This window comes from Homarus americanus, unplaced genomic scaffold (assembly GCF_018991925.1).
Source record: "Homarus americanus isolate GMGI-L3 unplaced genomic scaffold, GMGI_Hamer_2.0 scaffold25827, whole genome shotgun sequence".
In the NCBI taxonomy this organism is placed as follows: Eukaryota; Metazoa; Arthropoda; class Malacostraca; order Decapoda; family Nephropidae; genus Homarus; species Homarus americanus.
In genome coordinates, this window is record NW_024738300.1 from 9760843 (window position 1) to 9784125 (window position 23283).

General features: G+C 38.8%; 1 protein-coding gene across 1 annotated transcript; it reads right to left on the reverse strand.

Moving 5' to 3' along the window:
- Position 1: 1 nt before the first annotated feature.
- On the reverse strand, positions 2 to 23283 carry LOC121873972 (microtubule-associated protein futsch-like). Its single transcript, XM_042377851.1, has 6 exons — positions 23152 to 23283; positions 8340 to 9141; positions 2688 to 5358; positions 1936 to 2641; positions 97 to 1704; positions 2 to 5 (listed from the first exon to the last, which is right to left on the reverse strand). The coding sequence occupies exons 2-6, from the start codon at positions 9111 to 9113 to the stop codon at positions 2 to 4; spliced, it is 5763 nt and encodes a 1920-aa protein (XP_042233785.1). The 5' UTR covers positions 9114 to 9141; positions 23152 to 23283.

Here is a 23283-nt window from a genome sequence, read left to right on the forward strand (position 1 = left end):
GTTAGCTGTGGTTCCTTGTGTCTTCTCAGTGTTAGCTGTGGTTCCTTGTCTCTTCTCAGTGTTAGCTGTGGTTCCTTGTGTCTTCTCAGTGTTAGCTGTGGTTCCTTGTGTCTTCTCAGTGTTAGCTGTGGTTCCTTGTGTCTTCTCAGTGTTAGCTGTGGTTCCTTGTGTCTTCTCAGTGTTAGCTGTGGCTCCTTGTGTCTTCTCAGTGTTAGCTGTGGTTCCTTGTGTCTTCTCAGTGTTAGCTGTGGTTCCTTGTCTCTTCTCAGTGTTAGCTGTGGTTCCTTGTGTCTTCTCAGTGTTAGCTGTGGTTCCTTGTCTCTTCTCAGTGTTAGCTGTGGTTCCTTGTGTCTTCTCAGTGTTAGCTGTGGTTCCTTGTCTCTTCTCAGTGTTAGCTGTGGTTCCTTGTGTCTTCTCAGTGTTAGCTGTGGTTCCTTGTGTCTTAGTGTTAGCTGTGATTTTTGTGTCTTCTCAGTGTTAGCTGTGGTTCCTTGTGTCTTCTCAGTGTTAGCTGTGGTTCCTTGTCTCTTCTCATTGTTAGCTGTGGTTCCTTGTGTCTTAGTGTTAGCTGTGATTTTTTGTGTCTTCTCAGTGTTAGCTGTGGTTCTTTTAGTTTTCTCAGTGTTAGCTGTGATTCCTTGTCTCTTCTCAGTGTTAGCTGTGGTTCCTAGTGTCTTCTCAGTGATAGCTGTGGTCCCTTGTGTCTTCTCAGTGATAGCTGTGGTTCCTTGTGTCTTCCCAGTGTTAGCTGTGGCTCCTTGTGTCTTCCCAGTGTTAGCTGTGGTTCCTAGTGTCTTCTCAGTGATAGCTGTGGTTCCTTGTGTCTGCTCAGTGTTAGCTATGGTTCCTTGCCTCTTCTCAGTGATAGCTGTGGTTCCTTGTGTCTTCTCAGTGTTAGCTGTGGTTCCTTGTGTCTTCCCAGTGTTAGCTGTGGCTCCTTGTGTCTTCCCAGTGTTAGCTGTGGTTCCTTGTGTCTTCTCAGTGGTAGCTGTGGTTCCTTGTGTCTTCTCAGTGTTAGCTGCAGTTCCTTGTGTCTTCTCAGTGTTAGCTGTGGTTCCTTGTCTCTCCCCATTGTTAGCTGCAGTTCCTTGTGTCTTCTCAGTGTTAGCTGTGGTTCGTTTTCTCTTCTCAGGGTTAGCTGTGGAGACTGATGACTCTTCACTAGCTTTTCTTTTGGTAGATTCTGGTGCTGGTGTCAATGAGGGAGTGGTCTCCAGTCTTGTTCCTGCAAATATTAAGTTCTTAGTTTCACAAAAAGTTTCTAAAAGATCAGTTCCTGTTTTTGTCTTTGCAGTGACAGCTTCTGGTTTTGTCTTTGCAGTGACAGCTTCTGGTTTTGTCTTTGCAGTGACAGCTTCTGGTTTTGTCTTTGCAGTGACAGCTTCTGGTTTTGTCTTTGCAGTGACAGCTTCTGGTTTTGTCTTTGCAGTGACAGCTTCTGGTTTTGTCTTTGCAGTGACAGCTTCTGGTTTTGTCTTTGCAGTGACAGCTTCTGGTTTTGTCTTTACAGAGACAGCTTCTGGTTTTGTCTTTACAGAGACAGCTTCTGGTTTTGTCTTTGCAGTGACAGCTTCTGGTTTTGCCATTACAGTGACAGCTTCTGGTTTTGTCTTTGCAGTGACAGCTTCTGGTTTTGCCATTACAGTGACAGCTTCTGGTTTTGTCTTTACAGAGACAGCTTCTGGTTTGTCTTTGCAGTGACAGCTTCTGGTTTTGCCATTACAGTGACAGCTTCTGGTTTTGTCTTTACAGAGACAGCTTCTGGTTTTGTCTTTGCAGTGACAGCTTCTTGTTTTGTCTTTGCAGTGACAGCTGGTTTTGCCATTACGGTGACAGCTTCTGGTTTGCCATTACAGTGACAGCTTCTGGTTTTGTCTTTGCAGTGACAGCTTCTGGTTTTGCCATTACAGTGACAGCTTCTGGTTTTGTCTTTACAGAGACAGCTTCTGGTTTTGTCTTTGCAGTGACAGCTTCTGGTTTTGTCTTTGCAGTGACAGCTTCTGGTTTTGTCTTTGCAGTGACAGCTTCTGGTTTTGTCTTTGCAGTGACAGCTTCTGGTTTTGTCTTTGCAGTGACAGCTTCTGGTTTTGTCTTTGCAGTGACAGCTTCTGGTTTTTTGCAGTGACAGCTTCTGGTTTTGTCTTTGCAGTGACAGCTTCTGGTTTTGTCTTTTTCTTTGCAGTGACAGCTTCTGGTTTTGTCTTTGCAGTGACAGCTTCTGGTTTTGTCTTTGCAGTGACAGCTTCTGGTTTTGTCTTTGCAGTGACAGCTTCTGGTTTTGTCTTTGCAGTGACAGCTTCTGGTTTTGTCTTTGCAGTGACAGCTTCTGGTTTTGTCTTTGCAGTGACAGCTTCTGTTTTTGTCTTTGCAGTGACAGCTTCTGGTTTTGTCTTTGCAGTGACAGCTTCTGTTTTTGTCTTTGCAGTGACAGCTTCTGGTTTTGTCTTTGCAGTGACAGCTTCTGGTTTTGTCTTTGCAGTGACAGCTTCTGGTTTTGTCTTTGCAGTGACAGCTTCTGGTTTTGTCTTTGCAGTGACAGCTTCTGGTTTTGTCTTTACAGAGACAGCTTCTGGTTTTGTCTTTACAGAGACAGCTTCTGGTTTTGTCTTTGCAGTGACAGCTTCTGGTTTTGCAGTGACAGCTTCTGGTTTTGTCTTTGCAGTGACAGCTTCTGGTTTTGCCATTACAGTGACAGCTTCTGGTTTTGTCTTTGACAGCTTCTGGTTTTGTCTTTGCAGTGACAGCTTCTGGTTTTGTCTTTGCAGTGACAGCTTCTGGTTTTGTCTTTGCAGTGACAGCTTCTGGTTTTGTCTTTGCAGTGACAGCTTCTGGTTTTGTCTTTGCAGTGACAGCTTCTGGTTTTGTCTTTGCAGTGACAGCTTCTGGTTTATTTTTTATGCTAGTTGCTTTTTGTCTTACATTATCACTCTTGGATCCAGTTACAATTTTTGCACTAACAATTGCTGTTGTAATTTTTGAACTTTCAGTCTCTGTTAAGTCTTTCGCCCTGTCAGTTATTATTGTACTTTCTCTTTCACCAGTGTCTACTGCAGAAGTCTTTGAAGTTCCTGTTCTTATCATGGCTGATTTTACTGGAACAACTCTAGATCTGGTGATTCTAATATTATTAAAGTTTGCAGTGTTACCTGAACCCTGAATACATGCTCCAGTATTTTGTGCTGAACCCAAAATTTTAATGTTTTTCATATTAATGCCTTCATTATTACCAGTTGCTGATGTAGTGGATTTTGGCTTAGTGACATTTATCACATCACATTCCTCTCTCACCCATTTATCACCATCAGTTGTCAAGGACAACTCATAAATAACAGATTTTGTTGTATTGGCCCTAGTTCTTGTGATTCTTATGTCATCAGTCTCAGTTGTATTTTCTTCTGCTGTTTGTGCACTATCAACTTTGGGTTTGACCTTTCCCCCAACAGTGAGCATCTTGGCACCTTCAGTATCTTCTGTGGTTTTGGGGGTAACTTCTGTACTGCCAGTTCCTCTTGTGGATTTTGTTACTTCAGATTCCGCTATGTGTTTTGTACTATTAGTTTTCCTCGTTATTGTTGTATTATCAGATGCTATTGTGTTTTTTGTACTCTCGGATATTGTCGACATTTTGGTTTTATTACTTTCTGTCGCTGGGTTTACTGTACCATATGATTCAACAGACCTTATTGTGGTCTTTGCAGTTCCTGTCTCTCCCATGGATGATTTTACAGCATCAGCTCTTCTTCTAGTAATTCTAATGGAATCAGATTTTGTTGCGGTATTTGAATTAACAGCATCTTTTGCAGTATCCCCAGATCTTGTAGTGTACTTTACAGCATCATCTGTTTCTAATGTAGATTTCAAAGGATTAATTTTGAGTGAAGTAAGACTGATAACATTCAACTCTTCTTTAACCAGTCTTTGAGCATCAGATCTTGCATTTCTGAGTTTTGAAATATCAGTTTTAGATGTAGTAGAATCTGCTTCATCTACTATGGATTTTGCACTTTCAGAACTTGTTGGGGTGGATTCTGCTCTTCCAGATCTTGTTGGCGTGGATTCTGCCCTTCCAGACCTTGTCGGGATGGATTCTGCCCTTCCAGATCTTGTTGGGATGGATTCTGCCCTTCCAGACCTTGTCGGGATGGATTCTGCCCTTCCAGATCTTGTTGGGGTGGATTCTGCCCTCCCAGATCTTGTTGGGATGGATTTTGCCCTTCTAGATCTTGTTGGAATGGATTCTGCCCTTCCAGGCCTTGTTGGGGTGGATTCTGCCCTCCCAGACCTTGTCGGGATGGATTCTGCCCTTCCAGATCTTGTTGGAATGAATTCTGCCCCTACAGATCTTGCTGGGATAGATTCTGCCCTTCCAGATCTTGTTGGGGTGGATTCTGCACTTCCAGATCTTACTGTAGTAGATCCTACATCACCTGATTTTGATGCAATAGATTTTATAAGGCTGTATTTTACAGTATCAGTTAATGTGGTACATTTTGCAGTTTCAGAGTTTCCTGTATCAGGTCTTGTAATAACAAAATCAGCTTCAGTAGATTCTACATTATCTTTCTCCTCAGTATTTATATCAAGTCTTGATGTACACCTGGTAGCAACAGCTCTCTTCTTAATAGGTTCTGTAGTATCAGGTTCTGTCGAGGGTTCTTCTATAAAACTCCTTTTATTCCTAGCCTTAACTGTAGTTGTTGGTCTAGTTTTGGCAGTGTTTCCTGTGAATTCTGCATATTCTGTTTCTCCTGAAGTTTCTGCATTACCAATATCTGTCTTACTTTTTGTACCATCAGTTTTTGTTTTTGCAACTTCATCTACAGCTTCAGTTTTAATTGTGGTTAAATTTCCAGTACTAGCTCTAGATCTGGTTAATCTGATACCATCAGTTTCTGTTGTGGTGTTTGAACACACATTTGGTGCTACACAGTCATCTGTTGAGCCATGCTTTATAATGGACTGTGTTATATCAACTCCACTATTATGAGTTCCTGCCATGTTAGAATCTACAGGATTTACTTTTGATGTGCTGATCTCTGAACCACTTTTTAGTTTTGCATATTTGGAATCGAAAGATCGAGTAATAAATTTTCGACTTATATTAGATTTTACAGTTTCAGCATCATCAATGGAGGCCTTTGCACACCTAGCTCTTGTTGAAGTAGACTTTGTAATGTCAGTTTCTGTTGTAGTAGTATTGGATTTTGTGGTGGATTTTGCATTGCGAGCTTCAGTTGGAGACATCTTCATCGCAGCAGCTTCAATTGCAGCAACTTCTTTACGAGAAGACTTAGATGAGGAGGATTTTGCTCGACCAGTCTTCTCAACGTGTGCCAATACATTTTTCTTGGAAATAAGCTGAAAAAAATAAAATAAGATTTTATTTTTTTTTTTTTTTTAAATTCAGAGGACTGTAACACCTGTATGTTATTATATCTAATACATCAAACAAATATATTTACCATAATACAGGAAGCTTGTTAGGAATATAAAGGCTATAGCTAGCTTGTGTGGGACCAGTGGCGTGTCGTGAGAAAAATGCTAGGGTAAGCAAATGACGCTTTCTTACTTGTAAAGTCACGAGATCTAAAAGAATTCTTTAGTAGATCACATACAGACTGTATGTGATCTACTAAAGAATTCTTTTAGATCTCGTGACTTTACAAGTAAGAAAGCGTCATTTGCTTACCCTAGCATTTTCTCACGACACGCCACTGTGTGGGACATATTTTTTTCAAAAGTGCTGGGAAAGGAAAAGAAACATTTTGTGTTCAGAGAAGGAGTGTGTGGAAACTGAAGGAACAAAATGTAATGGAAACATTTTATGCTGGATTGAGAAGAGTGGAATGTGCCATGGCCAGTGTGGAGGTAGTGTAATGTAGTGAGATATCTTCTTCACAAAGCTGATAAGATGTGTTGTTGGACAAAGGACCCAAGCAACAATGAAGCAATATGGTGGTGGAACGATGAAAGGACTGGGTGAAAAATAAGAAAAGAAGATTGTATACGGCCTGGAAGATGGGTGGTGGCAAAGCGTAGTATCCGGAGGCCAAATGCAGGGCCATAAGAGAAGTTTACAAGGCTAAGAAACATTTGCAGCCATGATATAGTCTAGACCACAAACAAGATCACTCACAATTTTAACCTTTATGGATACCTGAGGATTAGTCCCAGGTGCTCATCTGATGTTTCACCCCTCAGATTAACCACACGAAAATTATCTGGGAGGACTAATCTTCATGTGATCCATAAAAGTTAAAATTGCAAATGGTCTCATTCGTGGTATAAACTATATCATAGGGTTGTAAATACGTTAAAAATAGCAGATGCAAGAGGCACAGTATACATAATAGCAAGGCAACTACAGCAGCGGCTAGAAGGAAGTTGTTGGTTATATGTGTGAGAAATGGCCATGGTAGTGGGGTTGTTAATAGTGATTCAAGGATGCTTGGAACAAAAACTACAAACAACTGCTGAATGATGAGTACAAATGGGACAGGGGCAGCCTAAAAGCAGCAAAGGCCCTAAGATTGAAATAGAATGGATGAAGAAAGCTACTGACAAAATTAAGAATGAAAAAGCTGCTTAAGCTCTGGAATAGTTGCAGAATTGGTGAAAGCAACATATATGTTAGTGCGTCGATGGTGACCAAAATGATTAATGCAATCATGATGGAATATACTGCTCCCGCTGACTGGCAGAAGAGACTGCCAATACTTACAAGGGAAAACGTGAAGACCTTGAAAAAAGGAACGAAAGGGCCTGAAGATGTGAAATCAGGTTATGAAAGTTATGGAAAGTGATCAAGAAACTGATAAGGGATAGACTAAACATAACAAAATGCAGTTTGAATTCCTGCCAAGTTGGGGGACTAGGGGCAATATTTATGGCCAGGGAACAAGAAAAAATTTAAGGAAGTAGAGAAAGCTGTGAAGTACTTTGTATTTGTAGCCTTAGAGAAAGCATTCAACTTGGTACTGGTACCATGTGGAGTAGTACAGTGGGCAATGAGAAAATTAGGATTACTCTACCCTGGGAGTTGTGTACTGATGAAGAAAGGATACTGGAGAAATTTAAGAAATGTTTGAGAATGTGTGTGTGACAAGAGCAAAAGTAATGATTAACATGATTAACAGGCATGGGTGAAGGACCTGTGGTAGTGTATGTGGTGTTGAAAAGGGACACGTGTGTGTGTGGAAGGTGTGTACACAAGAGGAACTATGGTGTAAATGGGAGACTGCAGGATGTTGTTGACTTAAAGTATGTTGAATATGCAGGTGATCGAGTAGCTTTAGCAAGGCTGGAAAAAATCACATCCCTGCTACCTGACAGACATGATTAGTGCTAAAGGTGGTGCTGAAGCGAGCTCAGTTGCATGAATCAGAAGTGACTGGAAGATGTTTAAGGAACTAGAGGTATTGCCTTTATTGATGATGAGAGGACCTTCTCTTCTCTTGAAAGGAAAGTTGTATACTATAGCCAATGTATGATGTGTGTGTGTTGTTGTGTGGCAGTGAAACATAGGCAGTTAAAGAGGATGACATACATAGGCATGAGCAAGCTGAAATGAGAATGATAAAATTCAGCTGTAATATGATGGCGAGAGATAGGAAACCCTGTTCATAGATAAGTCGGTGGCTGGGTAACAAGAATATTGGCAAGGTTTTGCACAAAGGAATGTTCAGATGGCTCGGGCATAAGAATGAAGGAGAACAATTGGGTCAAGAGATACAGGAATCTGAATGTGAAGAGGAGGAGAACGAGGGGAAGGCCAAGAATTACTTGGAGAGAGGTTATAAGGAATGACCTCAGAGATAGGCACCTGACTAGAGACCTTGCAGCATGGAAAGCTGCCAACAGAGAATTATGACCAATCCATGGAAGCATGGAAAATGGTTGTAAAGCAATGATGATAACTTCAATAACTGCCTTTAAATGGACTACTCGCGTTTAAGACGCCAGTAGCTATTGTGACACTAGCCTTGAAATAAAGAAAGGTACTAACAAGTACAGTGATAATGAACCTAAGGCTTCCTCTTGACATGTAAACATTATTATTTAGGTGAAAATGGTCTTGATTTGGCTGCTGTTCATGTTATTGGTTGAAGGTAAAATTTCTTCAATCCAAACAAGTCCTCGGGCTCAAAACAGGTTAATCCAGGACATATTGTGTACTGTACCATATTGTTTACTACTTTGTAACAGCAATAAAATTTTTCCAAGCCCTATGAACTAAATTGATGAAAAACTAAAATACAATCACATCAATGAAGATGCAGAGAGAGAAAAAAAATCACAAAACTACTGCCATTCCTTCTTATTAGTAGTGGCACACTTACATGATGTCCCTGGTGGTCTACAAAAGGTCTTTTGGAACCATAGGTGGGTCGTGGTTTGACTGGAGCGCCACTCGTACAGTCCAAGTCACTCGTATCGGAACTCTTTAAAGATGAATCTATTTCTTCAACCCATCTTTGTGTTTGGGTTCGCCTTGCTCGAGTAGTCCTATGATCTGAGGTTCCTCTCGCTGGAGATACTTTTGGTTTTGAATTCTCTTTAACACAGCTGTGACCTTGTTCAGATCTAAGTGAGGCCCTTCCTTTGGTTTCTTCAGAATCATCTTCACTGTCATCATCATTGTCATCGCCATCATCAGTATCATCATCATCATCTTCATCACCTTTATGCTTAATTTTTGCTCTTTTAGGTGACATAACTTTATCCTGATATGCTTTTAATCTTTTTGAAAGTGTCGCTGGCCTGAGATCAGACAGCTTCAGAGATCTTTCGAAAGAGGTGTTATCACGAAGTTGACGAGTGGTGGTGGTGCTTGGTGATGTATGAGTGTCATGCTGTACATCATCTGGGGTGGGTGAAGGCTCTGGTTCAGCCAAGTTAAGTACTTTATCACCACTTCTTGTAGTCCTTTTTGAACACTGTATATTTGAAACTGTAGCTGACTTTTGCCTCTTAGACCTAGAAGACATAGACCCTTTGGAAACAGGTTTGCTGGAATAAGGGGTCCGCCTTCGTGAAGTACTGCATATATTCTTCTGTGAAACTCTACGATTAATCAGGCTGGCTCTTCCTGTCTTAGGGTATTCACGAGTCATTGTAGTTTGATGGCAATGATACTATACACTGGAAAAGATGCAATTAATTAGTCTGATAAGAAGAAAATCAGCACACATTGCATTTACTTTTATAAACACTATTTAAAATAGCAATGAACTCTTAATATTTAACGACTTTACTAATATACAGACTTAACACTACAGGTACTGTACCAAGCTACAGGTAGTCCCAAATTTGCAAAACGGTTCTGTTCCTAACATCTTTCATAAATCAGATCCCATTTTCTACAGAAAAAAATACCCCCCAAATCTTTAAAATGTTACAAAACACATTTTAATTGAAAATTATGTAATTATATAAAGTAAAGTAATAATTATATACAGTACTGTACCAATACTTATGAGATATTGTAGTGCAAGACTGCAAGGCTCAGCCAAAGCACATGGTTTTAATTTCAGTGACACACCAACAGTAAGCTATTGCATTGTAAATACAGTACATTTTGTAATGCATTTCCCTCACTGGATATGATTTTTTATGTGGTTTTATCTGAAGAAGAAATACAGTAATAACTTATCCATTTAAAATTCCAATCTTTCCACTGACAGATACTGTACCAAACATATCAGTGCTTTCATAGTCAGCATCTTCCCAGTGCTTCATGTAATGATCCAGTAAGCAATGATAACTGTATTTTACTTTCAGCTTAGCTAACCACTCCTAATACAGTACAACAATGTATAGTATTGTAACGATTGTTTATCAGACCACAGCTTACAGCCCAGAGAAGAACAACATATAACAGTAAGCAGATGCCCATGTGGTAACCCACATAGGTTGACACATCCTACAGTGACAGTAAGACCTGACCCAAGAGATGTCAGTCTCATTGATCCAGTCCTCACCGCCACGCGATTAGCTTAACCCGGTGACATGACTGTGTTACTCAAGAAGCTACCCTCCAGCGAGTACACCTATCACCTGTCCAGACACACCCAGATTTGCGACAGCATATTCTGGCTCACGCCAATATAAAGGCCCTGCAGCTCCCTCTCAATGACAGTCGTAATCGGATTATTATTGTAATAGGGAAGGAACTAACAGCTCCTCCCCAGCACCGCATCTCCAGCTAGCAGTCTCCAACAGGAGACATAGTCCAGCACTCCCATCAACAGCACCTGCTGGGCCTTCCTCAGGTCACACATAAGTCTTTGTCAGAGCAATCCAAGAGCAAGTTACTTATGGTGGGAAGTGTATCCGTTTCATGTCTGTGTCCGAGAGTCTGTGTCTTGTAACTGCGATATATTGATCTATTAATGTGTCCATGTCATTCAGTTAATTAGTAAATAGTTGTATTGAAAGTGGTGTTTAGAAAGATTCCCCCTACGAATATAATACACAATAACTAACCGGCCACGCTACCAAACATCCTCACTTTATCCTTCAACTATAACTTCTTACTATTATTTCTAATATAAGATCCCCCTCATTACAGTATGTTGCTTTTAGATTGTCTTTATATACTAACTAGGCCCTGTGGTGTCTGTGTCTGCACATTCCAATGCTGAAACATATAGTATACTGTACACAAAAAAAGTATTAAAAAAAATCTTGCGTAAATCCAAACCTGGGACAAAATAATTTTTTTATAAATTCGGATTTCGTAAAACATATCTTCGTATAACAGGGAATGCCTGTATAGTACAGTACAGCTCCTCCCCGACTTACAACAGGGTTAGGGACCGAAATCCAGGTCGTAAGTCGAAAAGACTTAAATAATACATAGAAAATCTAAAATGGGTGTCTCTTTTTCTTCTCAGCACCACAAAACTCTCACTTTTAAGCTTGCCAGCCATTTTAAATAGAATTACAAACAAAAATTTTGTCTGTGTACTGACGTTGGGACTCGAAAATACGTAATTTGACAAAAATTTGGTACGACTGAGGCAGGTGGTAAGTGTAGGTGGTCGTAAGTCGGGTAGGCTGTAAGTCAGGGAGGAGCTGTACTGTATTAAAACCCTCACTTCAATTTCAGTGATCAGCAAAACTCTTAAACTCAACTAACACTGAAGGCCACAGCTGATGAAATTTTTCAACATTTTCTGGGCAGTGACCTGACATAAACCAATTATCAAAATCAATATTTATGATCAAATTTTGTGTTTGGCCATCTGCATGGTAGGTCACTGTCACATGTTGGTAAATTACGACATACAGCACAGGTCACCAATGAGGTCAAATACACAATTAGACAACACATGTTATAGAAATGAACATGGAAACTGTCAAGGGAAGAGGGTTAATAAAGAAACTACAAGAGTTTTACAGTGATGCAAATATGTAACTATATAGTATATACTGCAGCTATACAGTAAAGTACAGTATACAGTAAATATAAACAGCATACCTGGTACTGTACAGTATATCTAATTGTGGTACAAATTTTGAACATTAGTTTACTGTACAATACTGTAATAACTCATAAACCAAGAATTTTTAACACAGTCTTGACCACTTCTGTAAACTAATAATCATTTTATGTAGATGAGGTTTTATTCTATAAAAATGTATAATACAAAGACTGATTTGTACTCAAATTGAAATAGCCTAATTCTTACAATACCGGTAGGTACATGATAGTAGAGTGCAGTACAGTGTTGGGAACCCTACCAGTGAGCCTCTCCGGAACAATGTGGTTATCTTCTGGTCATCTTTATTCATGATAATTCCATGACAGGATCAGTAACATGGACCAACATCTGGGAATTTAGCTAAATATCTTGGTACTCAGCTATCATTACAGACTAATGGTTGCTATTCACAACCTTCAAAAGCAAAATCAACCCAGTACCTGAATATTATGCTAATGCCTTTTTATACAGTCATCAGTCATACAGTGTATGGTAATGCACTAGTAATATTGTACTGTAAACAAGGCTCCAGCAAGCTGGCCACTAACCTGGGGAGTCAAAAAATAATAATACAGTACTGTAATAATAAAGATAAAATATGAACTTTGTCTGGTATGTAGTCAAAGGGCTAATTCATTACTGTTGTGGGAAGCGACAAATAAGTCATGGCTGTCACCTGGGTTAGCCTGGTTAGGTCAGAGCACACTTGTACAGTATGAAGGAGTGGGTCTTGATAACCAGAACTGGGTAGCTATTACAGTAGGTGATGACATATCTACATGTGTTGCCTGGAATCAACTTAATTTTTTGGTACAGTCCAGCACCTGTATGTTTTGTTTTCTGCCTCTGCTGCACAAGTGCATAAACTTTTGGACAGAATATTGTGTTACCGGTATGTTATGGTCAATAACTCCTATGTAGTATTACAGGTATGTTATAATAATGAAAGGTTTTCAATGTCTGATATTGTGCATGAACTCGTTTCTTTTACCTCTAAGGTATGAAACAAATTCTTTATATATCTATAATTTGTTTTTTTCCCAATTATGAAAAAAAAATTATTTCTTTGCACTACACCGGATGCCGGTATGTCTTAAGGCCACCAAACTTCAGAATACTCAGATGTCAAAAACCCTAGAACTGATCCTGATGGTACGTTACACAATAAACAGAGCCTTCAGATTTCAGACATGCCCCATGAAGCATGGGGCACCCTGTTCCATCCTGTACAAGGCAAAGCAGTATCATGAAGATTAGACACCCCAGCTTATTTCACCTGGTGATTACACATCCAAATGCTAACCTGGCCTAACAACCCTGCAAGGTAGTTTTAGGGTGTCTAATCTTCATGTGGCCTGTATTTCAGGGATGTGATTGGGTCTTGAAAAAGATTAAATAAAATAAAAATTTTGAGCTGGGGGGTCTGGTATGGGGAAACGTCTACCCGGGAAGTTTTTACCATACTATTTAACTTAATTTCTCACATTGTAACTCATTTCGTGAGCACCTAATAGTTAAAATATATAATGCCCAAAATCAAACTTGTACAGGTTGAACCTCCCTAATCTGGTACCCTTTGGACCTGAGCGGTGCCGGACTACAGAATTTTCCGAACCACTGGTAGTCTTTGTAAGATACATAGTATTGTTGTTGTCACACAGTTTTAATGTAAATGATATAAGTAAATATGCACGCAAAAGGATAAAGAATGAAATATGAATATGAAATACCTGTACAGGCAAGGTATTTCAACTACAGTAACATAATACAGTATGTACAGTGCAATTGTAATAAATGAAAATAGATAAACAATAATTTTCTTTCTGCACTTAAAATGACAAAATAGTTACGGTACCTGTACCTGTACATAAATAGGTGATGTTCACCTGTAAAGAAGAAAAAATATCTGAACAGCAAATTAGATAATAAAATAAAGAAAATAAAGAACAAATAAGGAAAAATAAAAAAACTATAGAAATAAAATAAATACAGAGGTACAGAAAAAACAGAAATGTAATAAGTTTACTTACTGAAAATTAAACAAGCAAATTATGAAAATAAAGTAGAAATACAGAAAACAAAAAAATAAAGATAAAATGAAGAAATAAAAAAAAATCAATTAACTTATATAAAGTGATTACTGATTCTGCACCCAAATTTATGTACAGTGCAGGTACGTACACACACATCCAATCCACACTACATTGGAGTTACATTTGGGGTCTTGGCTGGGGTGACATCTAGGGTCTTGGTTGGGGTGACATCTGGGGTCTCAGCTGGGGTGACTTCTGGGGTCTCAACTGGGGTGACTTCTGGGTACTTTAAGTCATTGTCTGGGTCCTTGTGTCAGATGACATCTGGGGTAGCAGAAGTAGATGCAATAGGATGTTCAGTTGAAGAGAGTTGCTTACTCCATTAAATCACACACAGTTATTTTATTTTGTGGCATATGAAATCCAGCGAAGTCACTCTCCTTGCTGACATCAGAACTGTCCCGAAACATTAGTGTTGGCATTAAATTATGTCAAGCGTTCTTCAGAGTACAGTAGACGGCATTACTGCATCCCAGCCTTTAGCACCAAACTCCACGAGGACCTCTAAGGTATGAAACAAATTCTTTATATCTATAATTTGTAGTTTTTTCCCAATTATGAAAAAAATTAATTTGTTTACATTTTCAGGGAGAATAAACGCTTCTGCTTTTGTTGCTGGAAGGCCTCTCTGGTCTTCCTTGATTTTTGAGCAATTTCCACACACTCTTTTCTTTGATTCTAACTGCTTCTTTAACAAAAATTACTTCTTATTTTCTTCCTTCTACAACCTCTTCTGCTTTAACGTGCTTCTATACCTACTGCTGGAGAGTTTTATGTTCCTACACATCATAGGGTCCCTCTCCTGGGGGACACACACACATGCCTTACAGCCCTGACTTCCTGGGGGACACACACATGCCTTACAGCCCTGACCTCCTGGGGGACACACACACACATGCCTTACAGCCCTGACCTCCTGGGGACACACACATGCCCTACAGCCCTGGCCTCCTGGGGACACACACACATGCCTTACAGCCCTAACCTCCTGGGGGATACACACGTCCCTACAGCCCTGACCTCCTGGGGGACACACACACACACCCTACAGCCCTGACCTACTGGGGATGCACACACACATGCCCTACAGCCCTGACCTACTGGGGACACACACACATGCCCTACAGCCCTGACCTACTGGGACACACACACACATGCCCTACAGCCCTGACCTACTGGGACACACACACACACATGCCCTACAGCCCTGACCTCCTGGGGGACACACACACATGCCCTACAGCCCTGACCTCCTGAGGGACACACACATACCCTACAGCCCTGACCTCCTGGGGAACACAAACATGCCCTATTGAGTTGCCTTTACAACTATGAAATATGGTATGGGTTATAGAATAAAATTGTGATATCAGAAAGTGTAAAATGATTATAGAAACTTAGTAATATTGAAAAATACTTAGCCCCTCCCCTAGGGGAGGGTGGATCAAGTGGGTAGGGTGGAGAGGCATATTATAATGCTTTTAATAGTGGCATTGCATGACATTAGTAATCTCTGGTCAATAAAATAGTAAATTATCGAAAAATGGAATGTAAGACCAGCAATATTTAGCCAATGAAAAATGAAGTATATGATGTTACTGTACAAAAGTTTGGTTCACGTAAGTAATTTTTCATGACTCGATGTCATTTCACATTACAGCCACTAATACATCAATAACTGACTTGAAGTTGTTATTCACATGCATTTTAAATGTAATTTTATGTCAATTACATTTTCAATAAAAAATCCAAGATTGGATTTTTCCAAATGACCTAAACATACGTTACACTTGAAAGGTTTAGAGTTAAGAAATGGTCTCCTAATTTGCTTGGAAACACAGAAAAAAAGCGTTTAGTTGAAGAGAGTCTCAAGCAAGATGTTACCTCCAGTGAAAACAGAGAGAGACTAACGCCTGTTTGCTGTATTAAGAGGCTGGATGCCGCGCATTAAACTAGTAACTTTACCTTCAATTATGTTCAATAATTGTTAAAATGACTAAAAAATTGAATATTAAACTTTTAAAATTATTGAATAGTATAAACTTCTTGATATTTACTAAAATAGTAAGGAATTTAAGCACCTGGAACCGATTAATGTATTGGCGGACTGATACTAAAGCTGGTTGCCCGGTCAGTGCAAGCGAAAACATGTTGAGGTCGGTTCGTAAGAAATTCGTTAACCGAATTTTTGTTCGTTAACCGAATTGAAGATCCTTATGGAAGGCAGTTCGTTAACCGAGGAGTCACTGTATCTACCTATTGGGCAAACTAAAATCGTTCCGGACCACAGAATGCTGATCTAGAGAGGTACAACCTGTACTTCTTTAACACAGACAACAGGACATAAATTACATAACTAAATTAAGTTCTGAGACCTTAACAGTGAGTTAGGGGGAGGGTCTAATTTTACAAAAAATTCCAAAAGAAAAATCCTTATGTCTAAAAAACTATTACATGTAGTTTAGACAAATCTAAGACACTTTTTTTTATGTTGTTTCCCTCGCAAATGACTTATATATGCCAGGGGACCCAGGGGACAGAGCCCCACAATTAGGAGGTAAGGTAAGGTAATTTTTAGGTCATTTGCAAAGGAAACTTCCTAGAAGAAGTTTCTTAGAATTGTCTAAACTATTGATTGCAAAGGTAAAATTCCTCTCATTCCATGGTTGTGGGGAAAGTAAAACTTTACCATCCAAATATCCCAGTAGACCACATACTATAGTAAGGGTCATAATTCTTTCCCACGAAGTGAATTTTAGTTTTGTTATAAACAAATCTGAAAGATTCCAATGCCTATAGAGTAATTACTTGTTGCATATGCCACTCCCTATGTACCTTCAACATTACTAAATCATTGTACAGTACATCAGGGGGATTGAACCACTGAGCAGGGCAATACTGTACGGTACATGCTTAGGCTGTTTTTTTTTTATGGGAATTAGCCCACACGGGCACAGGTCAAACGACCCACAACGGGGCCTGGGGGGCGAAAAGTAGTGCTTAGTGGTTTGTTCTTATTAAGGACGGTTTTCAATTGCCAAAATGTTGAAGGAGTATAGATAAAAGCAAAAGAAAAATGGCATTGATTATGGTCATTATTCCACAAACATCAGCATACGATTTAGGCTTGATAAACATTGTTATCAATGCAGTTTTCCACACTAAATAGTGGTGACAATGAAAGTTGGTGGAAAATTATAATAAGTGAGTTGTAACCCTTTCTACCTTGTTAATCTTGACCCCACCAAAAGTCAGAAGGGCTTCAAAGCAGATGGAAAATGCGAGGTTAAAAGCTTAACTAATAAAACTTATCCTAACCTGATTTTCACAAAATATAAATAATAACACCATAAACAGCATAGAAACCCGTACCAGAAAATCACAGCATAAGTTAAGGGCTCATAAGACAGTGTTTGTGGAATACAGTAATAGCATTTCTTATTTGTACAGCACTCAGAAAAATACTGTAGCTCTCTGGTAAAATTCCTCCAGCACTCTCCTGTGAGTCCTAGATGAATCTTGCCTGCTACACTTGGGAGCAGGTACAGTATTCAACAAGATAAAAAAATAAAAATTATTGAGAAATGGATGTATAAATAGCTGGGTTAGGTTAGATTTCATTAAGTGAATGATGGATGTTATAATAGAGAACCTGTGGGAGTACCAATGAATATCACCTGAGACTTATTTGTCCGAGTGCCAGACAAACAAACTGCCAGTAAGAAAAGCTGGTTAATATTGACAACATATACTGCATACCCATCGTAGCCAAATTTGTTTAGCTGGACCTTTTCATACTACATTTTTCAACGCTGAGTTCAGATATAATATTAATTTTTTGGACAAATGTTTCATTTGGTAGTTAATTAATCCCCTAGGCTAACACTAGCTGCACTACTTCATCTCAATCCGAACAGCTTCTCTCACGTTCACACAAAAGATAAAATTACACCAAATCATAGTACAGGTACTGTAAGTTTATTCTGTCGCACAGTGTATGCTGGGGGTCCGGGGGCAACTAGGATGTTAGGTAAGGTTAAGTAGGTTTCTCTGGTTAGCTTGCTGTGGTCTTCTATAAACACTTTGGCCACTTGTGTTTCTTATCAACTTAGGTTAGGTTAGGTTTAAGTTAGAAATAACTCAATTTTAACACATTTACCAAAACTATGACATTGTTCACCGAAAAGCAGTGAAATTGGAGCATTTTATAGATATTTTTCAATGAAAAATCGGCAATGGGTTTGTCGCCAATAATTACCGAAAAGGCATAGTACTAGGTATGAGGTTCTAGATTCAGACTATTACAAAAATGAAATTTTTGTAATACTGTAGTCTGAATCTAAATCAGTTATTTTGACAATACTACACTGGCAGCCTACATTAACATAGCCCAGTACAATATTATCAATAGTTTACTATTTTCTTTATTTCAGTTCTATATTTGTTAATATCTCACTTAGCTTTTCACTCCTAATTTCATCTACAGTAATTGGCTGACCCTAAGAGATCACATGTTTATTTTTCCACAGATGTTTTTAACATTATAGTAAGTATTTTAAAAGAGGCAGAAACTTTTTTATAATTATTATTTTTTTTTTTTTTAGTTTTCTCTATTTATGATCATAAATCACCTGCAGTGGGCAGGGAATGAAAGATGTGGGAAATTGCGTCCCTGCCAGTTTCTATAAAAAGTTATTAATATTTTGCTATTTGGACTTTAGATATAGGTTACATTACCTTTCAATATTTTTGGGATAGTCATTATTTTGGAGGTAATGTTGTAAAGTTGAATTACTTAGCGTAAATACTCCTCCAAAAAATCTGCCAAGTCACTGAATGTTGTCCGTTTTTTTACAATTGACCCTCTCAGTCTGGGCATACTCTCATGTCCACTAAAAACATGAAATTACACCGTGACATTTCAACAAAGTTGCTTTCATTAGTACCAAATATCAAAATAAAGTATTATTTTGCTTGAGAACATGGTGTGCCCAAAAGTTATAAACTACTGAAACATTTAAATCCCCCTATTCTGAGCATTTTGAACCCCATATATACCAAGCGGAAATGGATAATAGTGACACAATTGAATTTAATTTATTTTACGTAGTTTTCAGTCTTCGTCTGTGAGATGTTATCGGCGCATCACGCATGCGCAATATTGACTAACGTCATCCAGATTTTTTTTTCAAAGAAAGCATCCTGGGTACAATTTTAACTTCATTGACCAGTCTCACAATGGCCGTGGTGGAGATTGGTTGTCATTTGTGCTCCTACGATTATTTTAAGTTTATTGCCGAGTTTTACGAGAAGGATGATCATTTTATCCAATTCTTACGTATCCCTGGTCCTTCCACTTCTAACTAAGGTATTGAACTTTTGGACATGGCGTGCCCAAAAGTTTTAAGGTACTGAAACATTTAGGTTAGTTTAAGCTAGGCCTAGGGGTTAGGTTAGATGACGGTAAAGGTGTAGACAATGGCTACCACCAGAAGGAGTTTGTTGATTTTCTTTATTTTTCCTATACTTATTGGTTTGATGATTTGATGTATATTAAAAGAAACAACAACCTTCTATTGTGTTTTCAAGTATTTTTTTTCATTTACTCGATCCTACGATCATAAATTCCTTGTTAATGGGCTGGGCATGAGGGAAATTAAGGTGTAAAAACAAGGGCGAACACTGATGTTATGGCATTGAAATTAAGTCTCTAGGTGCATTTGTGATGCCACAAATCATTTTCTTACCTTTCAAGAGTCAAGCAGCACCGTTTAATATCATGTTATTCGCATATTAAAAAAAATGCTTTTAAAAATTTTGCATAGAACCTAATAGAACCTCACCCAACAAACCCTGGGTGTATAAGGTTAGGTTCTATGGGGTATGTTAGGTCATGTTATATTAGGTTCTCTGCATTGTCATTTCCATTTTTGTATTTAATATCATGATATTAGTGAGTATTTTGTGTTTAATAATGCATAGAACTTAATAAAACCTGACCTAACATACTCAATCTATGGCTATGTTAGGTCAGGTTCTATGGATTGTCATTTCCATTTTATGTTTAATATCATGATACAGTGTGTAGAAAAAATTTCAACCAATTCAACAAACTCCTTCTGGTTGTAGCCATTGTCTGCACATTTACCTAGATGACTCATAAGAACATAAGAACATAAGAAAGGAGGAAACTGCAGCGGGCCTATTGGCCCATACTGGGCAGTCCCGTTTACACCCAACCCCTATTGCTCATATAAGCATCCAACCTATGTTTGAAGCAATTCAGCGTATTCGAGTTAATGATGATATTTGGTAACTTGTTCCTTTCATCCACTACTCTGTTTCCAAACCAGTGTTTACCTATGTCACGCCTAAATCTAAATTTGTCTAACTTAAAACCATTGTTACGAGTTCGCTCCTGGTTGGATAATTTGAGTACCTTTGTAATGTCTCCTTTGTTTAGCCCTGCCTTCCACTTATACACCTCTATCACGTCGCCCCTCGCTCTACGTCTCTCAAGGGAGTGCAAATTAAGATGCTTTAACCTGTCTCTATACTCAAGGTTCCTAATGCCCGGGATTAGTCTTGTCATTCTCCTCTGAATTCTTTCCAAGGATTCTATATCCATTCTGTAATACGGTGACCAGAACTGAACTGCGTAATCCAGGTGTGGTCTCACAAGAGCAAGATACAGTTTTAGGATGACCTCGCTAGTCTTGTAACTAACACTCCTTTGTATGAACTCGTTTTCTCCCTCACCCAAAAACCCTGATTTACCAGGCTTTCCCCCATTAGTTTTTTTTTGGGGGGGGGGGGAGGCCAAAAACGAGCTATTTCCGTCAAAAATAAAGGCCAGATTCGCTTAAAACACATCAAAATACACTGGAAAAACATATTGGTCAACCCCTTGGGACTCAGGTCCTAAAGTAAAAATGTACCCAAAATAAGGGGTCCGACTAATTACCCAAATGTAGCCAAATATAGCCGGAATGAAGTCAAATAATGGTCTTAGATGAATAAATCGGACTGCCAATCACTTCTCGACTAGTATTTGGTGTCACGAAGTCACAAAAAGTTGGTAAACTTAATTTAATCTGAGTTAATAGATCAAGTGCATGTACCTAACCTAACCTAATCTAATCTAACCTAACCCAACACAACTCAGATTAAATTAAGTTTACCAATTTTTTTTTACTTTATGACACCAAATAATAATCGAGAAGTGATTCACAGCCCGAATTACACTTGTACGACCATCATTTGAATTCAATGCAGCTACATTTGGGTAATTCCTCGCTCTGTCGGTACATGCACGCAATCTATTAACTCAGATTAAAGCAAGTTTTCCAATTTTTTGTGACTTTCTGACACCAAATACTAGTCGAGAAGTGATTAGCAGTCCGATTTATTCATGTAGGACCATTATTTGACTTCATTCCGGCTATATTTGGGTACATTTGGGTAATTAGTCGGACCGCAAAATAAGTACAGTACTTTGTTTTATATGGCAGGACCCCCTCCTGCTAAGAAGTTAGGTAGGCTTCTTTGGTTGGTTAGGTCAGGTTCTCTTAGATTCTAGTAAATGTCGCCTCTTTCAAAGTACTTACTATAATGATAAGAACATCTGTGAAAAAAAAGAACAAAATCAAACAACACCTTCAGGTGTTAGCGGTGTTCTCATACATTACCACAGAATCAAAACTGATCTACCATATTGCCCCTTAAAATCTAATATTTTCAGTTCGAATTTCCAATTCAGAAGAGATTTCACTAATGACTTTCATTATAAACACGAAACCAAGGTGCCAAAGGTGATTATGGCATTACCCCATACAGTAAATTTTCTACGTTAATTAGAGTATCTTTTCTCATATTTCCACTGTCTGACATCTAGGTCTCTCAACACTTCGTCTTAAATTTAATACATCATATAGTTCAGACTGGTAAAGAGCAGTTATAGTCTGTGTAAATGCTGAGCCATCACCACTAGTGCCTTCCATGCTGATAAACTGGAGTAACAGTAATCAGTTTCTAGATAAATGCGATATAGACACTAAACACCACCACCACTATTCTTCACTGTCTTACAATATATCAATTTTCACATTATAATTACCATTTGTAGTTTTTATCATATAACAAGACAATTCAAATGCCTCGGTACACCAGCGGGAGAGTGAAGGATAACACACAACCCGCTCCGGTACCCGACCCAACCAAGTTGTCCGGAGGTTCGAAATCCGAGTAATCCGAATCCGACTTTCAGAGTTAACACCTCAAAAATATGTTATTTTTTATTCCATGTATATTAATAAAGTTAGAAGAAAACCATTTAATAGACTGCATAATATCTACGTAACCTAAGATTTATTTAATTTTGTTTAGGTTGACTACAACATGTTTATACAGTAGTTTTCAGTGGCGGTGTTGTGCACCATGTATCCTTTAGTACGAACCTCTGTCCTGTATGACAGTCAAGAGTGACATTACCCACAAGAATCTAACCGACGTATATGTATGTATGTATGTATGTATGTATGTATGTATGTATGTGTGCATATGTGTATATATATGTACATGTGTATGTATATATGTATGTGTATGCGTGTGTGTACATATATGTACAGTATATGTACTGTCAATGAATATGATGCATCTCTTTGTGTACGAACCTCTGTCCTGCATGGCAGTGAACAGTGACATTACCCATACGAATATGACCTCTATACATTTATAGCTGTTAATGAATATGATGTATTTCTTTGTGTATGAACCTCTGTCCTGCGTGGCAGTGAGAAGTGATACCACCCTCAGTGTCAAGACCTGACTGAATTACTCAGAATAGGCAAACTGTACTACAAGCTTTGTCAATAAATTTGTTAAACTAAACTATCCTTTAGTGACCCACATACAGTACTCTGCAACCTTGAAAATATTTGTGAAGCTGATGGCTGACTGACGTTTTAGAACATAAGAAAATAAGGAGTCTGCAATAGGCCGGTTGGCCTGTGCATGGCAGCTCCTGTCGAGTTACTACCACTCTATCATCCATGAATCTATCCAGCCTCCTTTTGAAACTTTCCAGCACTTACAAAGTTGCTAAGCTTGTTCCACTCGTCCACCACCCTATTTGTGAACCAGTTCCTTCCTATCTCCCTCCTAAACCTAAACTTATCCAACTTAAATCCGTTGCTACGAGTCCTATCCTGCTCGGATATTATAAGAACTTTATCAATACAGTAACTCCTTTATTGATTCCTTTCACCCACTTAAATACTTCTATCATATCTCCCCGCACTCTTCGTCTTTCTAGGGAATGCAATTTTAGTTTCTTTAATCTATATTGATATGGAAGGTTTCTAAGTCCCGGAATCATTTTCGCCATTCTTCGCTGCACCGACTCCAGTGAATTGATATCCATTCTATAATAGGGGCACCAGAATTGAACAGCATAATCGAGGTGCGGTCTGATTAGCTAACGCAAGATAGCAAGATATAGTTGCAATAAGAACTCTGCACTCTTCTTACTTACACTTCTAGATATAAAACCTAATACTCTGCATCAAACTTACATTTGTGTGTCTTTTGGAAAGAGGTGATCTATAAATTCCGGATGAGTATCTTTCCTTCTGCATATAACGCAGGGGTGCCCTCCACCAACCATTATTGTCTTCAACTAACGTCATTCTGGTAGCAATCGGCTG

Coding starts and splice junctions, on each gene's coding strand:
- LOC121873972 (XM_042377851.1), bottom strand. CDS start 9,113: ATGACTCGTGAATACCCTAAGACAGGAAGAGCCAGCCTGATTAATCGT. Junction 5,359..8,339: donor TAGACCACCAGGGACATCAT/GTAAGTGTGCCA, acceptor TATTTTTTTCAG/CTTATTTCCAAGAAAAATGT. Junction 1,705..1,935: donor CAAAACCAGAAGCTGTCTCT/GTAAAGACAAAA, acceptor CAAAACCAGAAG/CTGTCACTGCAAAGACAAAC.